General features: G+C 43.4%; 1 protein-coding gene across 1 annotated transcript; it reads right to left on the bottom strand.

Annotated features, from left to right (window-relative positions):
* Nucleotides 1–2654: 2654 nt before the first annotated feature.
* On the bottom strand, nt 2655–6894 carry LOC145604680 (epoxide hydrolase 1-like). The gene is made up of 3 exons (XM_081660593.1): nt 6199–6894; nt 3351–3592; nt 2655–3183 (listed from the first exon to the last, which is right to left on the bottom strand). The coding sequence occupies exons 1-3, from the start codon at nt 6673–6675 to the stop codon at nt 2937–2939; spliced, it is 966 nt and encodes a 321-aa protein (XP_081516719.1). The 5' UTR covers nt 6676–6894; the 3' UTR covers nt 2655–2936.
* Nucleotides 6895–19856: the final 12962 nt, after the last annotated feature.

Below are 19856 nucleotides of genomic sequence, written 5' to 3'. Positions count from 1 at the left end.
CCCTAAAATTACCAAGTAATGCAATTCTTGCAAACTATGTGTTGTTTCCATGTGTGTGCCTCTGCCTCATGCTTTCCCTTGCCTCTTTGTTTTTAAAGATTCTTTGTGATACCTCTGCCTTACCTTTTTTCTAGAAACAATTCTTTTGGTTGTCAAGCCCTAAGCTGCCCATTGGTGTAGGCCATGAAGTGAACGTGGAAGAGAAGTGAACTATGGGAGATTTGTTTGAAATATAAATTTTCTTTTCCCTAATATGCTAAAACAATGGATGGAAGGAGTCCTACGCAAATTTAATCCACACTTATTATCATTGATAAATATATGTATCATCTTATGTCTCTTGTCACATAGTATTTGAATAGTAGCCAATGAAAGATGTTTTTGAACTGGTTCCCTCTGTGAAGTTGCAATGCGGTGACGGAATGTAAGTTATGTTCTCATGTAACAGTCATGGATTAAGTGCGTAGCGACTGCTTATTGTAGATACTGTGATTTCCATATTTAAATGTGCGCATAGTGCAGACTACACTAAGGAGTTTAGTTGTACTGAAGTCCAGATGCTAGGTATAGTTTGTTGGATTGATGTGTGCTATAGTTTAATGTTGGATATAGTTTGTTGGATCGATTTGTGCAAATGTATCTGATGTATTGAAGATACAAAGATGTCTATGTATTTCTTTATGGCCTTGTCATATAATAATTCACACTATTGTTGCATGTCCTGCTCACTTCTGAGACTTAGTTTTCCTAGGATACATTTTTTAGTAGCCCTTTTGAAATACTGTAGTTCTGGTGGTCTATGTAGCATGACAGGGCCTTATGCAATGCGAAGGCTCCTGGGCTATTCCTGCAGATTTTCTGATGAATTGATACGGGGATAAGCTGGTTGCTTGCTAGATCTTAACTTTTATGTTCAGCTTATGTTTGTTTTTGGAATGGTTCTAAATATAGAGACTTGACACTTATATGTGTTTAAGTGAGATTGTAATTTCTGGTTTTGTTTGCAGGTTCTTCTCAGAGGGCCAAAGAATTCCAGAGAGGCAGTTAAGCACTTTGGCAAAGCTCCTGGTGTTCCACACAGTCACACTAAGCCATATGTGCGTTCAGAGGGTAGGAAGTTTGAGAAAGCTAGAGGAAGGAGGAACAGCAGAGGATACAGGAATTAAGTTATTCACCTTGTTCTTAAAGCTCTTTTGTTTCCAGTTGCAGCTATTCGAGTTTTGCTGGAGTTAGTAGCTATCATTGGCAAGATTTAATTTTTATTACTCTCTTAATTCTACCTCTACTGTGATTCTACTCTTTTTTGGTTATTGTAGTTCTGTTTATGAAATATCATGCAAGGCATTTTATTTTGAGATAGTCTTTTATCCCTTTTGTTTTTGTTTACTTTGCTGCTTTATATTTTGCCTTGATTGGCTAACATGAGGTGTTAATAGCTGATTAGCCTGAGCTGCTATTTTTCGAACTTTGAATTGTAGTTGCAGATGGCATTGGGATAATGAACAGGATGAGATGGGTAAGAGGGAGTTGAAGCAGGAAAGGTTTTGAGGTTTCATTTTGGGGTTAATTTTTTTCCTCATATTTTGTATTTATTATCACTGGTAGTTTTTAGCCGAAATACTATTCATGTTACTGAATTCAACTATCCATTGCAGATCTTGCTTCCCTTCTCCCACACACAGTTCTTTATTGTATGATCTGAGCATCATGAATTTGTTTTAATTCTTGTGTCTCCCCACTTTGTCCCATTCTCTTACACATCATAAATTTCCTCCTATTAATCCTACCACTAAATAGTGACTAGGTGAGCTCTTGTAGATTTCATATCTTCTGTATGTGGTCAAGTACACCATGTATACTACTAATATGTTATGGTTTATGGAATTATGGGTGAAATGAGAGACGAAGTAGAGATGAATGTATAATTGCAGCTGTGCTGTCGCCTATGACGTTGCTTTTCCGACAATGGTTGTCTGTGGTCTTGTTTTTTTGGCAGTAGTGTTCTTTCACTGATGGTGTTGTGCTGGACTATAGATTATGATGGCAGCGAAAAGAGTGAAGTAGGCTGTGCTGGGCGCCGGGCGGTGGGAGGTGATTATTGGGGATGTGATGAGAAAGGGGTTAAAGTTGGAAGAATAACCACCTAGAACTGCATTCTGTTTTATTACTTTCAGAACAGTTTCTGCATTTTAAGAACAATGGATTTCCAGAATTTGTGTTTATAAGCTATACTTGGAGGTCGAGTGCAGAACAAATTAGGTTTGTGGCTTTGGACCTGCTGTTTAGTATTTACTATTTAGTATTTACCTATTGTTTTACCAGATTTAAAATTCTTAATTTGGAACCTTAATGAATATGAAGTGCTAGTACTTTATACGAAGTATAGACTATAGAGTACTGCTTAGGCTAATCCAGTTTTGCTATCTTGCATTAACTCATCAAGAACAAGAAAATGGTGCTCCCAAACATGTGCATGTGTGAAGGGCATATATGCCAGCCACAGACATCCTGTGTGTTCGACTGTCTGCATGTCTGGTATGGTAGCTGGCATAGGCGCGGAGAGCTCATTCTTGGAGCTGTGCATGCAGTGACTTGTATCGTGACAGTGGCAATGCTATTATAAGTTATAACCAAAGACATTTGTATATATATAAACACAAACTTAATATACCATATAAGACTAATAGTATTGACCACTTGGACCAGTAGAATGAATAAATAAAACTACACATTTTTACATTAGTACTGCAAATCTACAATAAGAGTACTCTACTCCAGTGTACAAGAACATAACATTGAACCTAGAGTTTCTTATTGTTTAGGAGAAAACACACGACGATCGATAAAAGGTTCAGAAGAACCATCAACCATACTACATTTAAACAAACGATTTTCGTACCACCCATACATAAGAAACACAAAGACAAGTTTAAGGATTAAAACTTGCTAAAGAACTCGATAATATGCTCATTAACTTCCTTAGTTTTCTCTTGGTTAATGAAGTGACCAACTCCTTCCAAAACCACTACTTCCTCGAGCAAAGGCACGTCTTTCTTGAACCCTCCTTTGTGCACATATTCCTTTACCCCGATCATATTATACACCATGTCCAAGTCTCCCACGACTAGCTTCGCTGGTACCTTCACCTGCACGCCTGTCCATGGCGCTGTCAGCTCCCAGTTCCTACATCAAATATCCACAAAAAATCGGAAATAATCAGCTTTGAGCAGTCAAGTCTCACTTTACTATTGTAAAGTATAATACTCCCTCTGTTCTAAAATAACTTCGTACTGTAAAGTATAATATGCGGTTAAATTAGATAACATTAATCGAGGTTGAGGCCACCATACCAGTCCAAATTCCGGTAGTGGTTTAAAGGACCGGTGAAGCCATTGCGTTCGTATTTGGAGGCATAGTAGTTGATATCTTCCTCAGACAGCCAAGAAGGCAAGGTTATAGAATTATCAGGATAGTCACCAAAAGCTTTTCCTTTGGGCAGCATTGGTGCTCCTGGATCACGTGACGTCAGAATTTTCTTCAGGACATGCTTCACACCATATTCTTTTATTTCAGCTTCAATATCTCCAGGTTCCTACAAAATTAAACAATGTTAGATTACTACGAAAAATCCTCTCCACTAAAAAAATTATGACGAAAAATTGTCAACTATCAATTATTTTTAAATAATCCCAACTTTAGGAGGTATACGCTTAAAATTAAGCCGAATTATTGAGACTTATTTATTTATTAGTTTTAATATAGGTTAGCCGAATTGAGACTTAGACAACACATATGGATGAACGTTCATAATAGTCATATACTGTGTGCAATGAATGCAAAACACATACTTGTACATTTCAATCATCATACAACTTGCAATCTGAAGATAATAATTCTAATTAGACGTTCACACACACCTAATGACCTAAATGGCTAAATGCATAGGCTTAAACTCTCACCAAGATGTATTCAATGCAAATATAATTAGAACACATGCAACACTAATAATGAAATAAAGATAAACTATTACACATATATCAAACATTACAAAATATGATTTTGTCATGCATTTTAGATTATTCTTGTATGTCTGCAAACCCGATCTTACAATTGCATACGTTATGACTGTTTTGAAAAGTATATAATTTTAGGAAATTAAATGATTAAATTAAATTGCATATATATTATGACCATTTTAAAAATTACTCCGTATATAATATTAGGAAATTAAATTAGTACTGTGGAGTAGTTCAAAGTAGTTAATTGTTGAGATCAAGTGGGTTGAAATTTTTTTCAAAAAAAAATTGACTCCACATATAAGGTACAAATGCTTTAGGAAAAATATTTTACTTTATTTAAAGAAGGGGATTTTTTTGTCTGAGTATGCAATAAAGAAGTTGGTTGTATTATTTACAGATGATACAGTATTTACTTATACAGCTAGAATAAATACATAGTCAGGTTTCAGGAACAAGTGAACTAGACCCAGTGGTCAAACCTATTTATTTGGTCAAGTTTAAAATAGCAATTTAAAGACAGCTATTATAACAGGAGTAATTCAAATCAAACTTTGTATTCTATCCATTTTTTTCTTTTTTATTGCTTTAACATCTCAAATTGAGATTAACATTTTTTTTCGATAAATAAGTACTTCGTATATAATTAGACAAAATGTACAACGTTTAATTAGTAAAATTTCTTACAAAATGCGTAGTGAAAACAAAGTCTCTTTCAAAATTAAGTTTGTCTTTTTTTTGTTTTGAAATCCTAATTTTCTTCTTGATTTGCATGCATGATTTCTATATTGTTTTCCTATGTCACATGAAGGTAAAATGTTAAAAGTTAAAACTACCTATCAACTCAATACAACTCTTAAAAAAGGCACAAACTTATGATATACGACAAACATTAAGGGGCTGAGCGGATAATTCATAAAAACCGACATTGCAATTGCTATTGAGCTGCCTTGGTTGGCATACATTGATAGCACATTAGCACGCATGACATAATCTTACTCTAAATGGGGTTGAAGTAGTAGCAGAAATGGAGCCCATGCAACGCAGTTCAAGTTTCACGGATTAGACCAATTGTACCAAATTGCCTAATGTCATTAATATCACATTCATGAACTAGCATCATATTTATGCGACATCACCCGAAATGATTCTGCTATTGGCTCCCCCACCTCTCTTTGAATATTTATAATCAAACATATAATTCGTACGCAGTAATAGTGTATTGATATTTTTACGTAAAAAATTTAATAGGTTTCTAGATAATATAGAATAGAAGGAGGACCTTGAATTTTCAAATAAAGAAGTTGAATCATCAATCAATGCAAAATTCAACATGCCGTTTGAATATCTAAATAGTACATGAAAATTCAACATGCGGTTTGAATATCCAAATAGTACATGGGATACAGTTTCTACCACTTTTATTTCAAAGGAAAACAGTGAACTTTAACACGTTAAAATAATTACGATCATAATTAACATGTTAGTCATTTAGCCTTTAAGAAATGTGGATTGGAGACTCGAGAGTAAATGATTAAGATAGAAAGAGATGTATGTTAAAGGGAGGAAGTTGTTAGCCAATAGTTGATGGAAGTTAAAGTGGTAGCATACAAATTCAGCCATGATATTTAGATGTTAAAAAAGTCTTATGCATCACCATCTCATGGTTGGCACTTGGCAACATTATTGTGGTTTCCTTATCTTTTTATTATTCGATAATACAGTTCGGCATTATGAGATAAGTGACCACTATATACACCAATATAGTAATGCCTAGCTAGTTAATGTGCGGTTCATTCAATTAAGTAAACGATTTAGAAAGTTCATACAAAATCTTGTTTTAAAAATATATCAATTGACAAAGACAAAGTGGATGGGTCCACTTAATCGAACAAACTAGTTGACATTTAAAAATGTATATTTAATTTAAAAAGGCGGAAAAGAAAAGAAAACGTATGTCGATTGCTAACTTAGCTGGTAAAGTCGTTTTGCTTATGTCTTGTTACAAACTTAGCTGGTAAAGTCGAGAACACAACAAGGTATTAGTGACTATATGGTGAGCTTAGCTGGAAAGTAAACAACTTATCTTTAACTTCATGACAATCCATATAATAAAAACAATAATTAAGCAAATTAGAAGGAAGCTAATTAAGTAAAATAGAAAAGTAAGAGAAGAATTAACCTGAAATCTGCACATATAGTAATCATCACCCAAAAAAGCTCTGAGAGTTTGAATGGGCTTCAACTTAGGGTTCCTGGGCCGAAACGGGACCGAAAGAGAGACAAAGGCCTTAATCCTATCGGGCCTAAACATGCAGAGATACCAGCCCACCATAGCACCCATATCATGGGCCACAAGAAGGACTTGATCCACATCAAGTAGATCAAGAAGCCCAATAAGATCACCAACTAAATGAAAACAAGTGTAATTTGAACTACAAGGTGGAATATCAGAATCACCAAAACCCCTTAGATCTGGGGCAATTGCATGGTAACCGTTGGATGCTAGGGCAGTAATCTGGTGTCTCCAAGAGTACCATAACTCTGGAAAACCATGAAGTAGTAAAACTATTGGTCCTTCACCTTTTTCAGCATAATGCATGTTTATGCCATTTACTTGGACCGTTGTATGTTTTATCTCTTCGAATGTTTTTCCCATTTTGACCGTGTATGTTTGCCAATATGATACGAGGGACAACTTTTTGTGTGATATAAGGTTGTAATGTTGGTGTTATATATATTTGATCGTATAAGTGAGATGAAAGGTGGTGGAAATAAATGGGAGAATTGAAGTAGTGTACTTGGGAAAGTTGTGGAAAAAAAAAGGTTAGTAATAATGTATGAAAAGCATTTATGATAAAAGTTGGGAGTAGTATGATTTCTTGTGAGTAGTGAATTGAAAGCTATGTATGTTGTTCTTATATATATTGTAGTATAAAGACCGGTGGGAGCATGGGGAGGCATATCTTCATAAATGGTGCAATTTTCTTCTTGTGATTATGGCAAAGTCCAACCATATTTAAATTTTGTTTACTTTATATGAAGTATTAATTAAATCATTTTCATCCCAAGGGAAATCATTGGGATGGAATCATAGTTTTTTTTTCTTTTTTTTTTTTTACTAAAAGGTACGTAACTAAACTCGATTATGTAATCCAGAACTACTTATTATATCTTGACTAATATGAATTCGAGTAAGGACACATTCTGAGTATCAGGATACTCTTATAGCATGTGGAGATATCTGAACTCAAGGCCTTTGGTTAAGGTGGTCCAAACTCGAGATCTTTGGACAAACCCTTATTGTAGAACTATTATTTAAGTACTTCTTCGCGATTCCAATTCATATGTGTATCTCTATGTTTAGCATATACACATGGCAAAAATATGACCTTGCATAGACGCAAATGATGTGATCCAAAATAAAAAAAAAGATAACCCATAGCTAGATAGTTAATCAAAGCGAAAGTTGAAATTAACCTAAATAATCTAAACTTGAGCCAAAATTAAACTCAAATTCACCCGAGGCACACATAAATAATTAGGCGATTTACTTTGTTCCAATGATTCAAATTACTATTTGGAAGAATTATAACAACCTACAGTTGTTAGCCGCCATACGTGGAATATACCCAAAAAAAGTCATGTCATGTCAAACTTGTTTCGGGGTTTTTTGTGATTCCCTCGGATACTGGTCACGCTCTGCTGACAAAGACACCTGCAAAATAACGAATATTCCGGTGTACGGAATATTCGCCTCCGACGCTCAAGTTAGTGAACGGAAACGGAAAAGGCTAGAGAGAGAAAGTAGAGAGAAATTGGAGCTCTTTAATGCTCTATATCTATGTTATGTCACAATCCACCCTCCCATCATAAATGATTGGGGTATTTATAAGGGTGGGAACATGTACCCCTCTAGGGTTTATGCCCTAGAATTTCGTGACGTGATTGGCTGCGCAATCAGAGGTCGCCACGTGTCGTGGGGGGCGCCGTTTTACGGCTTTCAAGGTTTTCTCGGGATTTGGGCCTGAGGTTATCAGAGCTCTTTTCTCATTCTGATTGCAGCATTGGGGCATTTAGAGATGGCTGACAGGTGTCACCATGACAAGTGGACACGTGTCACATTCTCATAGGGCCACGTGTCGCCTGTTTATTGGGCCACGTGTCACTATGAGATTGGGCCACGTACCTGGGGTATTTTTACCCTTAACATTTGCCCCTCAGAGGGGGTGGCTCGTACACTTACTGGTCGCCTCCTCTGATCTTGCACTCTGGACGTCCTGGTACTCTGGGTTGGGTTTGCTTCCCATCTGCCCTGGACGTCCATATACTTTTGATTCAAGGCTCTTTTTGCTACGTGGACGTCCATATATTTTGCCCTGGACGTTCTCGTAGTCTGGAATGAGCTTGGCTTTTTGCTTATCTGGACGTCCAAATTTCGTACTGGACGCTCTCGTACTCTGAGAGGCTTAACCTCTAAATTCATGTGGTCGTCCACTTGTTTCAAGCTGGACGACCTCATACCCTGGGAGGAGTTGATCTCCTAACTGCCCAGAATGGCCACATCAATGAGACTGGACGTTCTGGTACTCTGGGAGGAGCTTATCTCCTAACCACCCAAAACGGCCACAGCAATGAGACTGGACGTTCTGATACTCTGGGAGGAGTTGATCTCCTAACTGCTCAGAACGGCCACATCAATGGGACTGGACGTTCTGGTACTCTGGGAGGAGCTTATCTCCTAACCACCCAGAACGGCCACAACAATGAGACTGGACGTTCTGATACTCTGGGAGGAGCTTATCTCCTAACTGCCCAGAACGGCCACATCAATGAGACTGGACGTTCTGATACTCTGGGAGGAGTTGATCTCCTAACTGCCCAGAACGGCCACATCAATGGGACTGGACGTTCTGGTACTCTGGGAGGAGCTTATCTCCTAACCACCCAGAACGGCCACAGCAATGAGACTGGACGTTCTGATACTCTGGGAGGAGCTTATCTCCTAACCACCCAGAACGGCCACATATCTTCTTTGGGGTAATCTGGGCTTCCATGATTTCAGACGTACTTCCTGGCTTTCTAATCATGCTTCGTACGTCTGAGAACTGGGCGGACGCTTTTCCTCGTAGATTTTCTCAATTTTTGGAGACTAAGTGTTGAAGGTGTAAAATTCACTTTAACGTGCCGTTAATTGTTCGTCTGGTCTTTTTCACAAGTTAACAGAACCCTAACGTCGTCCTGGCCCTTTCTTCGAGTAATTTCTCAAGAAATTACCGTTTGAATGTTTAGGCGGGAAAGACGGTTTTACCATTTTGCCCTCATGAATTCACTCTATAAATATGGGAGGTGAATTCTCATTTTCACACTTTACCCAATTGTGAATTCTAGAGAGAAGTCGGAGCGTTCTAGTGAGAGAAAGTTATTTTTCCCTTAATCTTCAAGAGCGCCGCCGTGAGTTTGAGTTTTCCGGGCATTTTTGAGTTTTCCGGTCAATCTTCAAGAACTTCACCACCACCTTCAGAACTTTCAGAACGTACAGAGGTAGGCCGTCTACATTTTCTCTTTTACTTGTTTTCTTTTTCTTTTTCTTTTACTTCAATTCTGGATCCATACTCGGCTTCGTCCGACTCTTCTCATGAGGCCGGCCGTTCGCCTGGGACTGAGGAATCTAGAGTGGACGGAGAAGAGTTGTCTCCTCCTTGGAGTGAGTCTATGTCTGATGCGTACATACTCACCCCCACTTATTCTTCTCTGTCCCAACAGGCAATGGCAAGAACCATGCGTACGCGTGAGCTTCACGCGGCCAGGAACCCAGACGGAAGTCTGGTTCATCCTAGGGTCCCTTATGACCCTAGTGACCCAAGTACAATGGTGGAGACTGACTCCACCACCCAAACAACGACCGCCTCCACTGGCTCTCATCACTTGGCCGTGGAGGTCACTTCTTCCTTCGAGGAACGCCTGCGAGCTGAAGGCGCCTCGTCCGCACCTGCTCCGGAACTTAGGTTCCCTCAATTTGCCAGTTCAGTCATGGATGGGGCCGAACTGGTAGCCTGCAAAGACAACCCTTCCAATCCTAGGGCGGACGCTTCTGGTTCGTCCGTCCCCTCTTCTTCTCAACCTCGGCCTCAACTGGGTGGGGCGGACAGACCCTTAACCGGAATCTCAATCCGCGAACCGTCCGCCCTGCCTATTCGCAACGCCCCTCCTTCGGGAAATGGGGAGGACGCTGCGATAAAGGCAAGCGTCCAATGGTCGAGGAGGACGTTCCTTCTTCAATGGGCGTTCCAAGCTCAAGGGGCCGAAGCTCGGCCGAGGCAGCAGATTTGGACAGAGTGCTGTCTTCGGAGTTTGGGAGTGCCCCTTCTCACCAAGTGGAAGAGGGAGAAGTTGAGAAAGAGGCCGTGGGTGAGACGGCTGAAGGCGAGGCGACGGCCGAAGAAACTGTCGCCAACATTGATAACTTCAGGGACTCGTACGCCTGTACAGTTGGGGAGACAGCCCTGAAGTTTTTAAAGAAGGATTTTGAGAAGTATAAGGAGTCCCTCCATTTGGGGGAGGGATTCGAAATTCAAGTCCCCAGGAAGGCCATTGCTGTGGCTACCTGGGATGAGGAGAAGCCGCGCAAACGAGCGTTTTGCGTCTATAGGGCAGCCTTGGACGTGGGGCTTCGCTTCCCTCTTCACCCGTTCGTCCGGACTCTCCTGGACGAGTATGACATCGGCCTCTTCCAACTGACGCCAAACAGTTGGTTGAACATTTTTGGGTATTTGGTGACGTGCATCGCCAAAAAATTCACGCCAGACTTTGCGGTCTTCTGTGAGATGCACTCACTGACTCGACTGAAGAAAGACGTGGATGGTTGGCTCATCTTGAGTTCAACCAGGGATTATATGGTCGTGGTCGACCGTGTCAGCAAATGGAGGGACTGGAAGCACCGTTTTTACCGCATCAAAACTCAAGATGCGGAGTTCAACCTTCGCATGAACAGGTGCCGTCCAGAGCCTATTCAACTCGGACGCGGAGACCACAAGCCTGACAAGCCGCCCATCCACCCAAACCACGAACACCAGCTTGAGTACTTCAAGGTCAACCGAGTCAAGCAGGGCAAAAAAACTGAACGGGTCCCTAGCCATTGGGTTCCTCTTGCCAATTGGCTTAGGGACCCTGTCTTTATGTCTGCGTACGGCCTGTACCAGAACATGCCCCAAGGTGGACATTTAGAAATATAGACCCTTTTTTGTACACATGTAGAGTTGTTTAGAAAAATTTTCTAACACTTTGCTTTTTGTTTTTGCAGCGGAGGCGTACGCTATGCTTGACTCGGCCCAAAAAGCAGAGGTTGAGATGTCCGAGGTGGACTTGGCCAGATACAAGGCTCGTTTCAAGATGTACGAGCAACTCAAAGAGGTAAACACTTAGTTTATTTTTTGAATTTCTCATTCCTTAATGTGTCCGTTCTGCTATATTGGAAGGAACCTACTTCCTGAGTTTGCACGGACGCTTTATGTCCGTTCACGCATGCTGGAAGGGAGTTCCTTTCCCAAATCGCACGGACGCCATCAAAATTTTCTAACTTGGTATTTTTGCAGACCTCCTCCTCTACCCCGAAGGCCAGGCGGAAGCAGCCGGCCACGTCCACTCCTGATGCGAACGCATCCAAGAGGAGAAAGACGGTTGCTTCCAAGCCGTCTTCTCAAGCGGCGGCAATGGCAAAGTCGCAGACTGCTACAACGCAGTCTAAAGGAGAACAACCCCGGCTGACACAAAGCGGGGCCTCCAAGCCCATGGAACCTGTTGCTGATCAGGTCCACGAAGAGTCCGTCCCTTCGGACGGTGGGGATAGATTAACCCCAGAACAAATGACCGGTCGCTGGATCGGGACGGTGCTGGTCAACCCGCCGTCCAGTGATGCTGAAGGGAGCCGTCCGGAGGAGGGGGAAACTCCTTTACCGCCTCCTCCCACCAATCTTTCTCCTCCAACCTTCTCCACTGGTTAGCCGTCTTTTTTCTCACTTTTTATAAGTCTTTGTTTACTTGTAAAATTTAGCTAACTTTTCTTACACGGTCGTCCGCAGATATATCAGAGGAGATGCAGTTGAAGGTACCCGGCCAGTCACTGACTGGCGCGGACAGGAAGGCCATGCGCGAGGCCATGGTTCGCGCGGTCCCCCAAGCGCAGCGTGATAAGCTGCGGGGGATCAACGAAGGCTTCCTCGGCCCCATGCTAAACTGCAGCGCCGAGGTATACTTCTATCTCCTTATGTTTTTGCTTTCCAACACTTAGCCAATTTTTCCACATTTTTGACTAAGTTTCTTCCTTCTGTCCGCAGCTCTTCCTCCGTTTGAACGCCTTCCTAGATTGGAAGGACAAGGAGAACGAACGGTTGAAGAATGCTTGGGTTGAAGTCAGGAAAGCCAAGGATGCTGTAACTGGGACGGCCGCCGTCCAGAGGGTACACTTTGAGACCCAAATAACCGCGCTGTCCGACAAAGCGGCGCGGCAAACAGAGGACCTGGTCAAACTGGGCAAGGCACTCGAACAGGAGTCCTTGGCCAGGGAGGCCATGAGGGTTGAAAGGGACGAGGCCGTCCTGGAAAAGGAAAAATGGAAGTTGGGCTTCGAGGCGTCCGAGGCACTGAAGAGTGAGCTGAAGTTGGCCCAAGCCAACCTCAAGTCTGCGCTAGATGAGGCGGACGCGCTGAAGGCCGAGGTGGAAACCTTAAAGAAGTCCCTTGCGGATTATGAGGAGCAACTTAAAACTCCTCGGCCGATCAGCGTTGAAGAAGTCATCCGCATCGAGCAAAATGCTGAAGACAGGCTTAAGGCATACTTCTTTGATGCCTTCAACTTGATGGTGGACGAAGGTGAAGCCGCCTATTACGAGGAACGCTTCAAGAAGCGGCTTCAGTACGTCTGCCTTAAAGAAGAGGCAAGGAAGGCCGGCATGCCTCCTCCAGAACTAGTAGTTACTTCCCCCGAGTCCGGAGGGGAAGGGGATGAGGAGGAGGAGGAGGCGGACAAAGAGGATGCCCCGGCCAAGGACGCCAAGACAGCGGAGGAGCCTGCCACAGATAATACGGCTAAGTAGAGCTCAGGTCCTCCAGCAGCCGTCTGTTCAGCTTTCCTTTTCTTTTCAGCTTACTGTGTACTTAGCTTATTTTGTACTTCTCTTTTTTTTTTTTTTTTTTTTTTGAGGCCGCCTGTTCGAGCGGTTATGTAAACATTTTGGCCGCCTTTGTGCGGTCTTATTAATGAAAATTTTGTCCGCCTTTTTGGCGGCTTTTACTTCTGTTTCATACTTAGCAGTTTTGCAAATTTTCTGCTTTTGCACATTTTCCGTACGTCTCGGTATTATGCCTTTTCGTACGTTCTTAGGGGTATGCCCCTTTATTCGGTGTTCGCCTAGTCCATTTTCTAAGTGGTTTGATTAACTTGGTAGTTTTTATGCCTTAAAAGGGTATGACGGCTAGCAAGTTAATCAAATCATAGTAATGATTGCCCTTGGGCTAGGTGAAGCACCGAATTAATTTAATTGGCCGTTCGGCTATCATTGTACGAGTAGTCCGTTGAATCTATCGCTCGGACGTACCCTAGAAATCCTAAGTATTATCTCAACTCAGAGATTCCTTGATTGGCCGGGCTAAATGCCTAGGTATGCCCTTGCCCTATTTGTAAAGGAGACTTGTTTTCTACACAAGTTCGGAATACCTTGCCTCAATCGTCCGCCTAGAATTGGGCGGACGCATTGATCTCTGAATTAAATCAGTTTTTTTTTTTTTTTTTTTTTTTTTTTTTTTTTTTTTTTTTTTTTTTTTGTGGCCGAGTTGCTATATTGGGAGCAACCTTGCTTCCTTTTTAACTCGACCATTCAAAAAGAATGATAAGCCGTGTTACTATATTGGAAGCAACCTCGCTTCCTTTTTTAACTCGGCCATTCAAAAAGAATGATAAGCCGTGTTACTATATTGGAAGCAACTCAGTAAATCATTTCATTCGGCCTTTAATCATAAAAACAACAAATAATTCATCAATGCCTGACTCTTCATTAATTTTTGTCAAAATTACATTGTTGTGGCCGTACGGCTTTAATTACAAGGCTCGGTCAATAGACCTAGCTGTATAAACAGCTTTTTGGCTAAGTACTTAAAGAAACAAAACTCAAACATGATACTTCTTCAGGTTATCAGTGTTCCATGTCCGTGGGATCTGACGGCCATCAATTGCCTCAAGGCGATATGTGCCGTCTCGGACTTCTTCCCTGATTCTGTACGGTCCCTCCCAGTTTGGAGTCAACTTGCCGTCCTCATTGGCACGGCCAACAGCTTCCATTTTTCTCAACACTAGATCCCCCATTTTGAGCGGCCGCTTAGACACTCGGCGGTTATATGCCCTTGTCATCCTTAAGCGATAAATTTCATGCCTAAGCGCCGCATTGCCCCTAGCTTCTGGAAGGAAATCTAGGGCGGTCTTCATGGCCTCCCAATTGGCCGATTCATCATAAAGCATTACCCGCAAAGTGGGCTCGTACATTTCAATTGGGAGTACAGCCTCAGCTCCATAGACCAAAAAGAATGGAGTCTCCCCTGTAGAACTCTTTGCTGTTGTCCGTATGGACCATAGCACATTAACCAGCTCGTCTACCCATAGGCCGCCTGCCTTTTCAAGCTTGCGCTTGATCCCATTTGAAATCAACTTGTTATAGGCCTCAACTTGACCATTGGCTTGTGGTCGGCCGACCGAGGCAAAGCAATGGGTAATGCCTTGGTCTCCCAACCATTCTTTGAGTTGACGCGTCTCAAACTAGGGTCCATTGTCGAACACCATTGACTGAGGCACCCCATACCGAGTGATTATGCTTTTCCAAATGAAGGCTGACACATCCGTCCATTTAATGCCCCGGACGGCCTCAGCTTCAACCCATTTAGTGAAGTAGTCTACTGCCACTAATACATACCGTCTCTGGCCGGATGCAGGAGTATACGGTCCCAAAATGTCCATGCCCCATTTGGCAAAGGGAAGTGGACTACTGATGGCTGATAGACTATTTGCTGGACGATGAATAAGGGTTGAAAATCTCTGGCACTTGTCACATTTTTTCACCATTTTCATGGCGTCCGACTTCAGGCTCGGCCAGTAATATCCCAACTGTGTCGCCTTTTCAGCTAAGGCTCGACCTCCAATATGCGAACCACAATGCCCCTGATGAAGGTCATCCAACACATCATGCCCTCTTTCAGGAGTTATACATTTAAGGTAAGGCTTCACAAAGGCTCTTTTGAATAGCTCCCCATCTTTCATCTCAAACCAGGCCGCCTTCCTCTTCACTAGCCAACTCTCTTTCGGATCGTCCGGAAGTATTCCATCCCTTAAGTAGGAAGTAATTCCGTCCATCCAGGTTGAACTTCTATCTATTATCTGAACGGGCTCGGCATCAATGCTCCTTTTTTCCTTTACTTCCCAAAACACTGATCTTGGAGTATCACATGACGCCGAGGAAGCCAATTTGGAGAGGGCGTCCGCTTGATGATTCTCTGAACGGGGAACTTGCTTGAGAGAGAAAAGCTCTAGGCCTTCGGCCTCATTTTTAACTAGCTGCATGTACTTCATCATGGCCGGCTCCCTGGCCTCAAAGCCACCATTGACCTGATGGACTATTAGCCGGGAGTCCGAGCATACTTCAATTTTGGTTGCCCCGGCTGCTTTACACATCCTTAGGCCGGCCAACAATGCTTCGTACTCAGCTTCATTGTTTGACGCTTGGAACTGAAACCTCAACGCGTACTCATACTTGTCTCCCTCAGGAGATTCACATATAATACCAGCGCCACACCCGGTCGCTGTTGCACTACCATCCACAAACACTTTCCAGACTTGGTCCCCGGCCGGCTGAAGATCAGGCCGTGTCATTTCAGCCAAAAAATCCGCAAAGGCTTGGCCCTTGATTGCCTTCCTTGGTTCAAACACAAGGTCAAAACCTCTGAGCTCTAAGGCCCACTTGAGCATGCGGCCACTTGCCTCTAATGTTGAGAACGGCTTCTTCAAGGGTTGGTCTGTATAGACCACCATTGAATGTGCTAAGAAGTATGGCCGCAGCTTCTTTGATGCCATGTACAAGGCCAGGCCAAATTTTTCAATTGGGGGGTACTTCAACTCAGCATTGTGAAGTACATGACTGATAAAATACACCGGGACCTGATGGCCGTCCCTTTCAGCAAGAAGGACGGCACTTAGAGAGTGTTCGGAGATGGCAAGATAGATATACAGCTTCTCATTCTTGAGCGGACTGACGAGGCGAGGCAATGTATGCAAGTGATTTTTCAACTGTACGAATGCTTCCTCGGCCTCCTCTGTCCACTCGAACATGGCTTTCTTCTTAATGGTTTGAAAAAAGTAACGGCACTTATCCCCTGATCTTGACAAAAATCTTCCAAGGGCTGCTAAACAGCCGGTCAGTCTTTGTACTTCCTTGATTGTTCTTGGAGACTTCATGTCAAGGACGGCTTGAATTTTTTCAGGGTTGGCCTCGATTCCACGTTGATCAATCAAAAATCCGAGAAACTTGCCGGACTCAACACCAAATACACACTTCTTTGGATTTAACATCATCTTATGCCGCCTGAGTTCGGCGAACGTTTCTCGTAGATCCTTGAGATGGTCGGCCGGCTCTTTTGACTTGACAATCATGTCATCAATATATGCCTCCATGTTCCGGCCGAGCTGGTCTCTAAAGACCGTATTAACAAGCCTCTGAAATGTAGCAGGAGCATTCTTGAGGCCGAATGGCATAACCTTGTAACAGTACAACCCCTGCTCGGTCACAAACGCTGTTTTCTCTTGATCTTCTTCCCACAAAGGAATTTGATGGAATCCGGAGTATGCGTCCATGAAGCTCATAAGGGCGTGTCCGGCCGTAGAGTCAACCAAACGGTCGATCTTAGGTAAGGGGAAGCTATCCTTTGGACACGCCTTGTTCAAGTCCGTGTAATCCACGCACATCCTCCAAGTCCCATTCGGCTTTTTCACAAGAACTACATTGGCCACCCAATCTGGGTAAAAGCATTGCCGAATGAAACCGGCGTCCAGCAGCTTTTTTACCTCTGCTGCGGCCGCCTGATTACTCTCTTCTCCGTGATTTCTCTTCTTCTGGCGGACGGGTTTTATCAAAGGATTCACGGCCAACTTGTGCACGGCCAGGTCAGGACTTATTCCTGGCATTTCACCGACTTCAAATGCAAACACATCTTTGAATTCTCTTAACAGCTGTACTAACTCATCCCCAAGCAATTCCAAGGCTATAGTGCCGACACTAACTGTCCGTTCTGGGTGGTTGGAGTCAAGCACTATATCCTGGTGGCTGCCGGCCGGCTGGGGCCTCAACTCATCTGGCCGGCCGACAGTCATTAGTTGCTAGGCTTCCTCTGCCCTGGTCGCCTTACGCTTCTGGCCGACCTGGTATGTTGGGAGTGAGGCTCCTTCTTCCTTAATCTCGGACAACTTTGGACCGCGTGCTGTTGGCTTTACGGCCAGCTGATTACATTCCTTGGCCATTTTCTGACTTCCTTGAATTGTTCCAATTTTTCCGTCCGACCTTTCAAACTTCAACAACATCAAATGGGGCACTATGACCGCCTTGGCTGCATTGAGAGTAGGGCGGCCAAGGATTACATTGTACCCAGTCAACTCTTTTACCACAAGGAAACGGACGACCATGTCTCTTCCTTCCCCCTTCTGCCCGAAACGGATGGGAAGGTCAATCCGTCCGACTGGATGAATGATATTCCCCCCAAATCCTACTAAGGGATGAGTTATATCTTGGAGAGCATCTTCTGGGAGGCTTAAATTCCTCAAGGCAGAGAGACTTATGATATCGGCCGAACTGCCCGTATCAATCAATATCCGTCCCACCTTCAAATTTGCTATTTTCATTACAAAGACCATGGGATCATTGTGCAAAGCTCTGACCTCACCACGGTCAGACTCACTTATGATCACTTCAGGAAATGGCTCGGCTTTAACAACGTCCGTTTGCATCACATTTGACAGGTTTCGAGCGTCCTGCTTGATTCCTTTCATGGTAGGGCCGCCTGAAGCAAAGCCTCCTGATATGACGGCCACAAAACCTGAATCAGTGCTATTCCCATCATCTTCCTTGTCATTCTTCTTTTCACTTTGTTGCTTTTTCTCGGACGTGTTGTCTGTCCGCTTGAAGGTGAATTTAGACTTGGTCACATAGGGTTTCAGCAGACCCTTGTCGGCCAACTTATCCAACAGTCTCTTCAAGTTGATACACTCGTTCGTGTCATGACCCACATCCTTGTGGTAATGACAATACTTGTTTTTGTTTTTGTACTGGGCCAAGCCTCTCAAAGGCTGAGGCTTCTTAAACTCAAACTTGTCTTTTATCTCCATCAAAATAGAGTAACCATCCTTGTTGAACTCATACTGAGGCTCGTATGTCTTGCTTTTCTTTGACTTGGGTTGCTGGTCATCAGCTACCCAGATTTCTTTTCTTTTGTTCCCCTCTTTCTTTCGACCGGCCGAGTTTTGCTGAGAAGATTGTTTCTTCTCAGCCCCCTTGGCCGGCTGTTCTGATTTGGTGAGCGAACAAAAATCCGCGGCCTCAATATAGGCTTCGGCTTCCCGCAATACACCTGCGTATGACCGAATCTTTTTTCTTACCAAATCAAACTTAAAACCATTATGCCTTAATCCCCGGAGAAATTCTGAGTAAGCCATTTCGTCCGGAAGATTATGAATTTGGGCTTTTTCTTGGTTAAACCTTTGGACGTACGAACGTAGTCCTTCATTCTTTCCTTGGACAATTGTAGCCAAGTTGAGACTTGTCTTTCTTGGTGGGATGTTGTATGAGAAGTTTCCCACAAACAACAAACTGAGGGTGGTAAAGCAATTGATGCATCCGGCTGGGAGGCTGTTAAACCAGTCCTGGGCCACCCCTTTGAGAGTGGCCGGGAAGCATCTGCACCATGTAGCATCATCTACACTTTGCAAGTACATCAAGTTCCTGTACGAGGTAACATGCTCTTCTGGGTTGCCCGTACCATCATAGGCACCCACTAGTACACTCTTCACTTTTGCTGGTTGAGGGGATGCTAGTATATCTTGCGAAAACGGAGGCGGATTATCTCCCAAATTCAACAAACGCATTTGCCAATCGATAGGCTGAGCGGACGTTCCAGCCAGGTAAGGAGTCTGGCCGAACATCTGACCATACGGCCCATATTGCCCAAAAACTTGGGGAGTTGGTTGTATCAACCCATTGAGTACTTGAGGGGGCTGATATTGCAATGGCTGAATTGGACGGGGAGTAATATTATGACTCTTGCTGGAAGCAGCCGTGTTGGTGTATTGGGAGAAAGATTGGTTGGAGACTTCCTCCGGCATGGTTGGGGTAGAGGCCGTGTCAGAGTATGCGACCCTCTCCCTTTGCTTGTGCCGAATGTAGTCCCTTGCGTCCTTGAAACGCTGTGACGGCTCAGTCTCAACTCTTTTTGGCTGTCTGCCCCTCCCCCCAGCCGACTGTGTTTTCGCCAGCAGGCTAGAGAAGTTGGTCCGTGGGACTCGGGGAGACCTTCCATGCGGACGACGGAATGGGGTGTTACCAGCATCAGTTGCATTGGTCTTGTTGTTGGCTTTCTTGGAAGTGCCCCCTCTCCCCTTTTGCTGGGTAGCCGCCAACTCCTTGCGGAGCTTAGTCAGCTCGGCCATTAGGGTAGCTGGGGTGACAGGAAGTTGTTCGGCCTCTTCAAATAAGGCAGTCAAAGGATTGCTTGAGTGTATGGTAGTATGTATGTCCTCTACATATCCATCTTCGC

Source organism: Chenopodium album, chromosome 22 (genome assembly GCF_948465745.1).
Source record: "Chenopodium album chromosome 22, dcCheAlbu1.1, whole genome shotgun sequence".
Classification (NCBI taxonomy): domain Eukaryota; kingdom Viridiplantae; phylum Streptophyta; class Magnoliopsida; order Caryophyllales; family Amaranthaceae; genus Chenopodium; species Chenopodium album.
The sequence above is the reverse complement of the archived record's forward strand: the minus strand, read 5'-3'. Positions and strand labels throughout refer to the sequence as shown.

Coding starts and splice junctions, on each gene's coding strand:
- LOC145604680 (XM_081660593.1), bottom strand. CDS start 6,675: ATGGGAAAAACATTCGAAGAGATAAAACATACAACGGTCCAAGTAAAT. Junction 3,593..6,198: donor ACTATATGTGCAGATTTCAG/GTTAATTCTTCT, acceptor TTAATTTTGTAG/GAACCTGGAGATATTGAAGC. Junction 3,184..3,350: donor CACTACCGGAATTTGGACTG/GTATGGTGGCCT, acceptor TATTTGATGTAG/GAACTGGGAGCTGACAGCGC.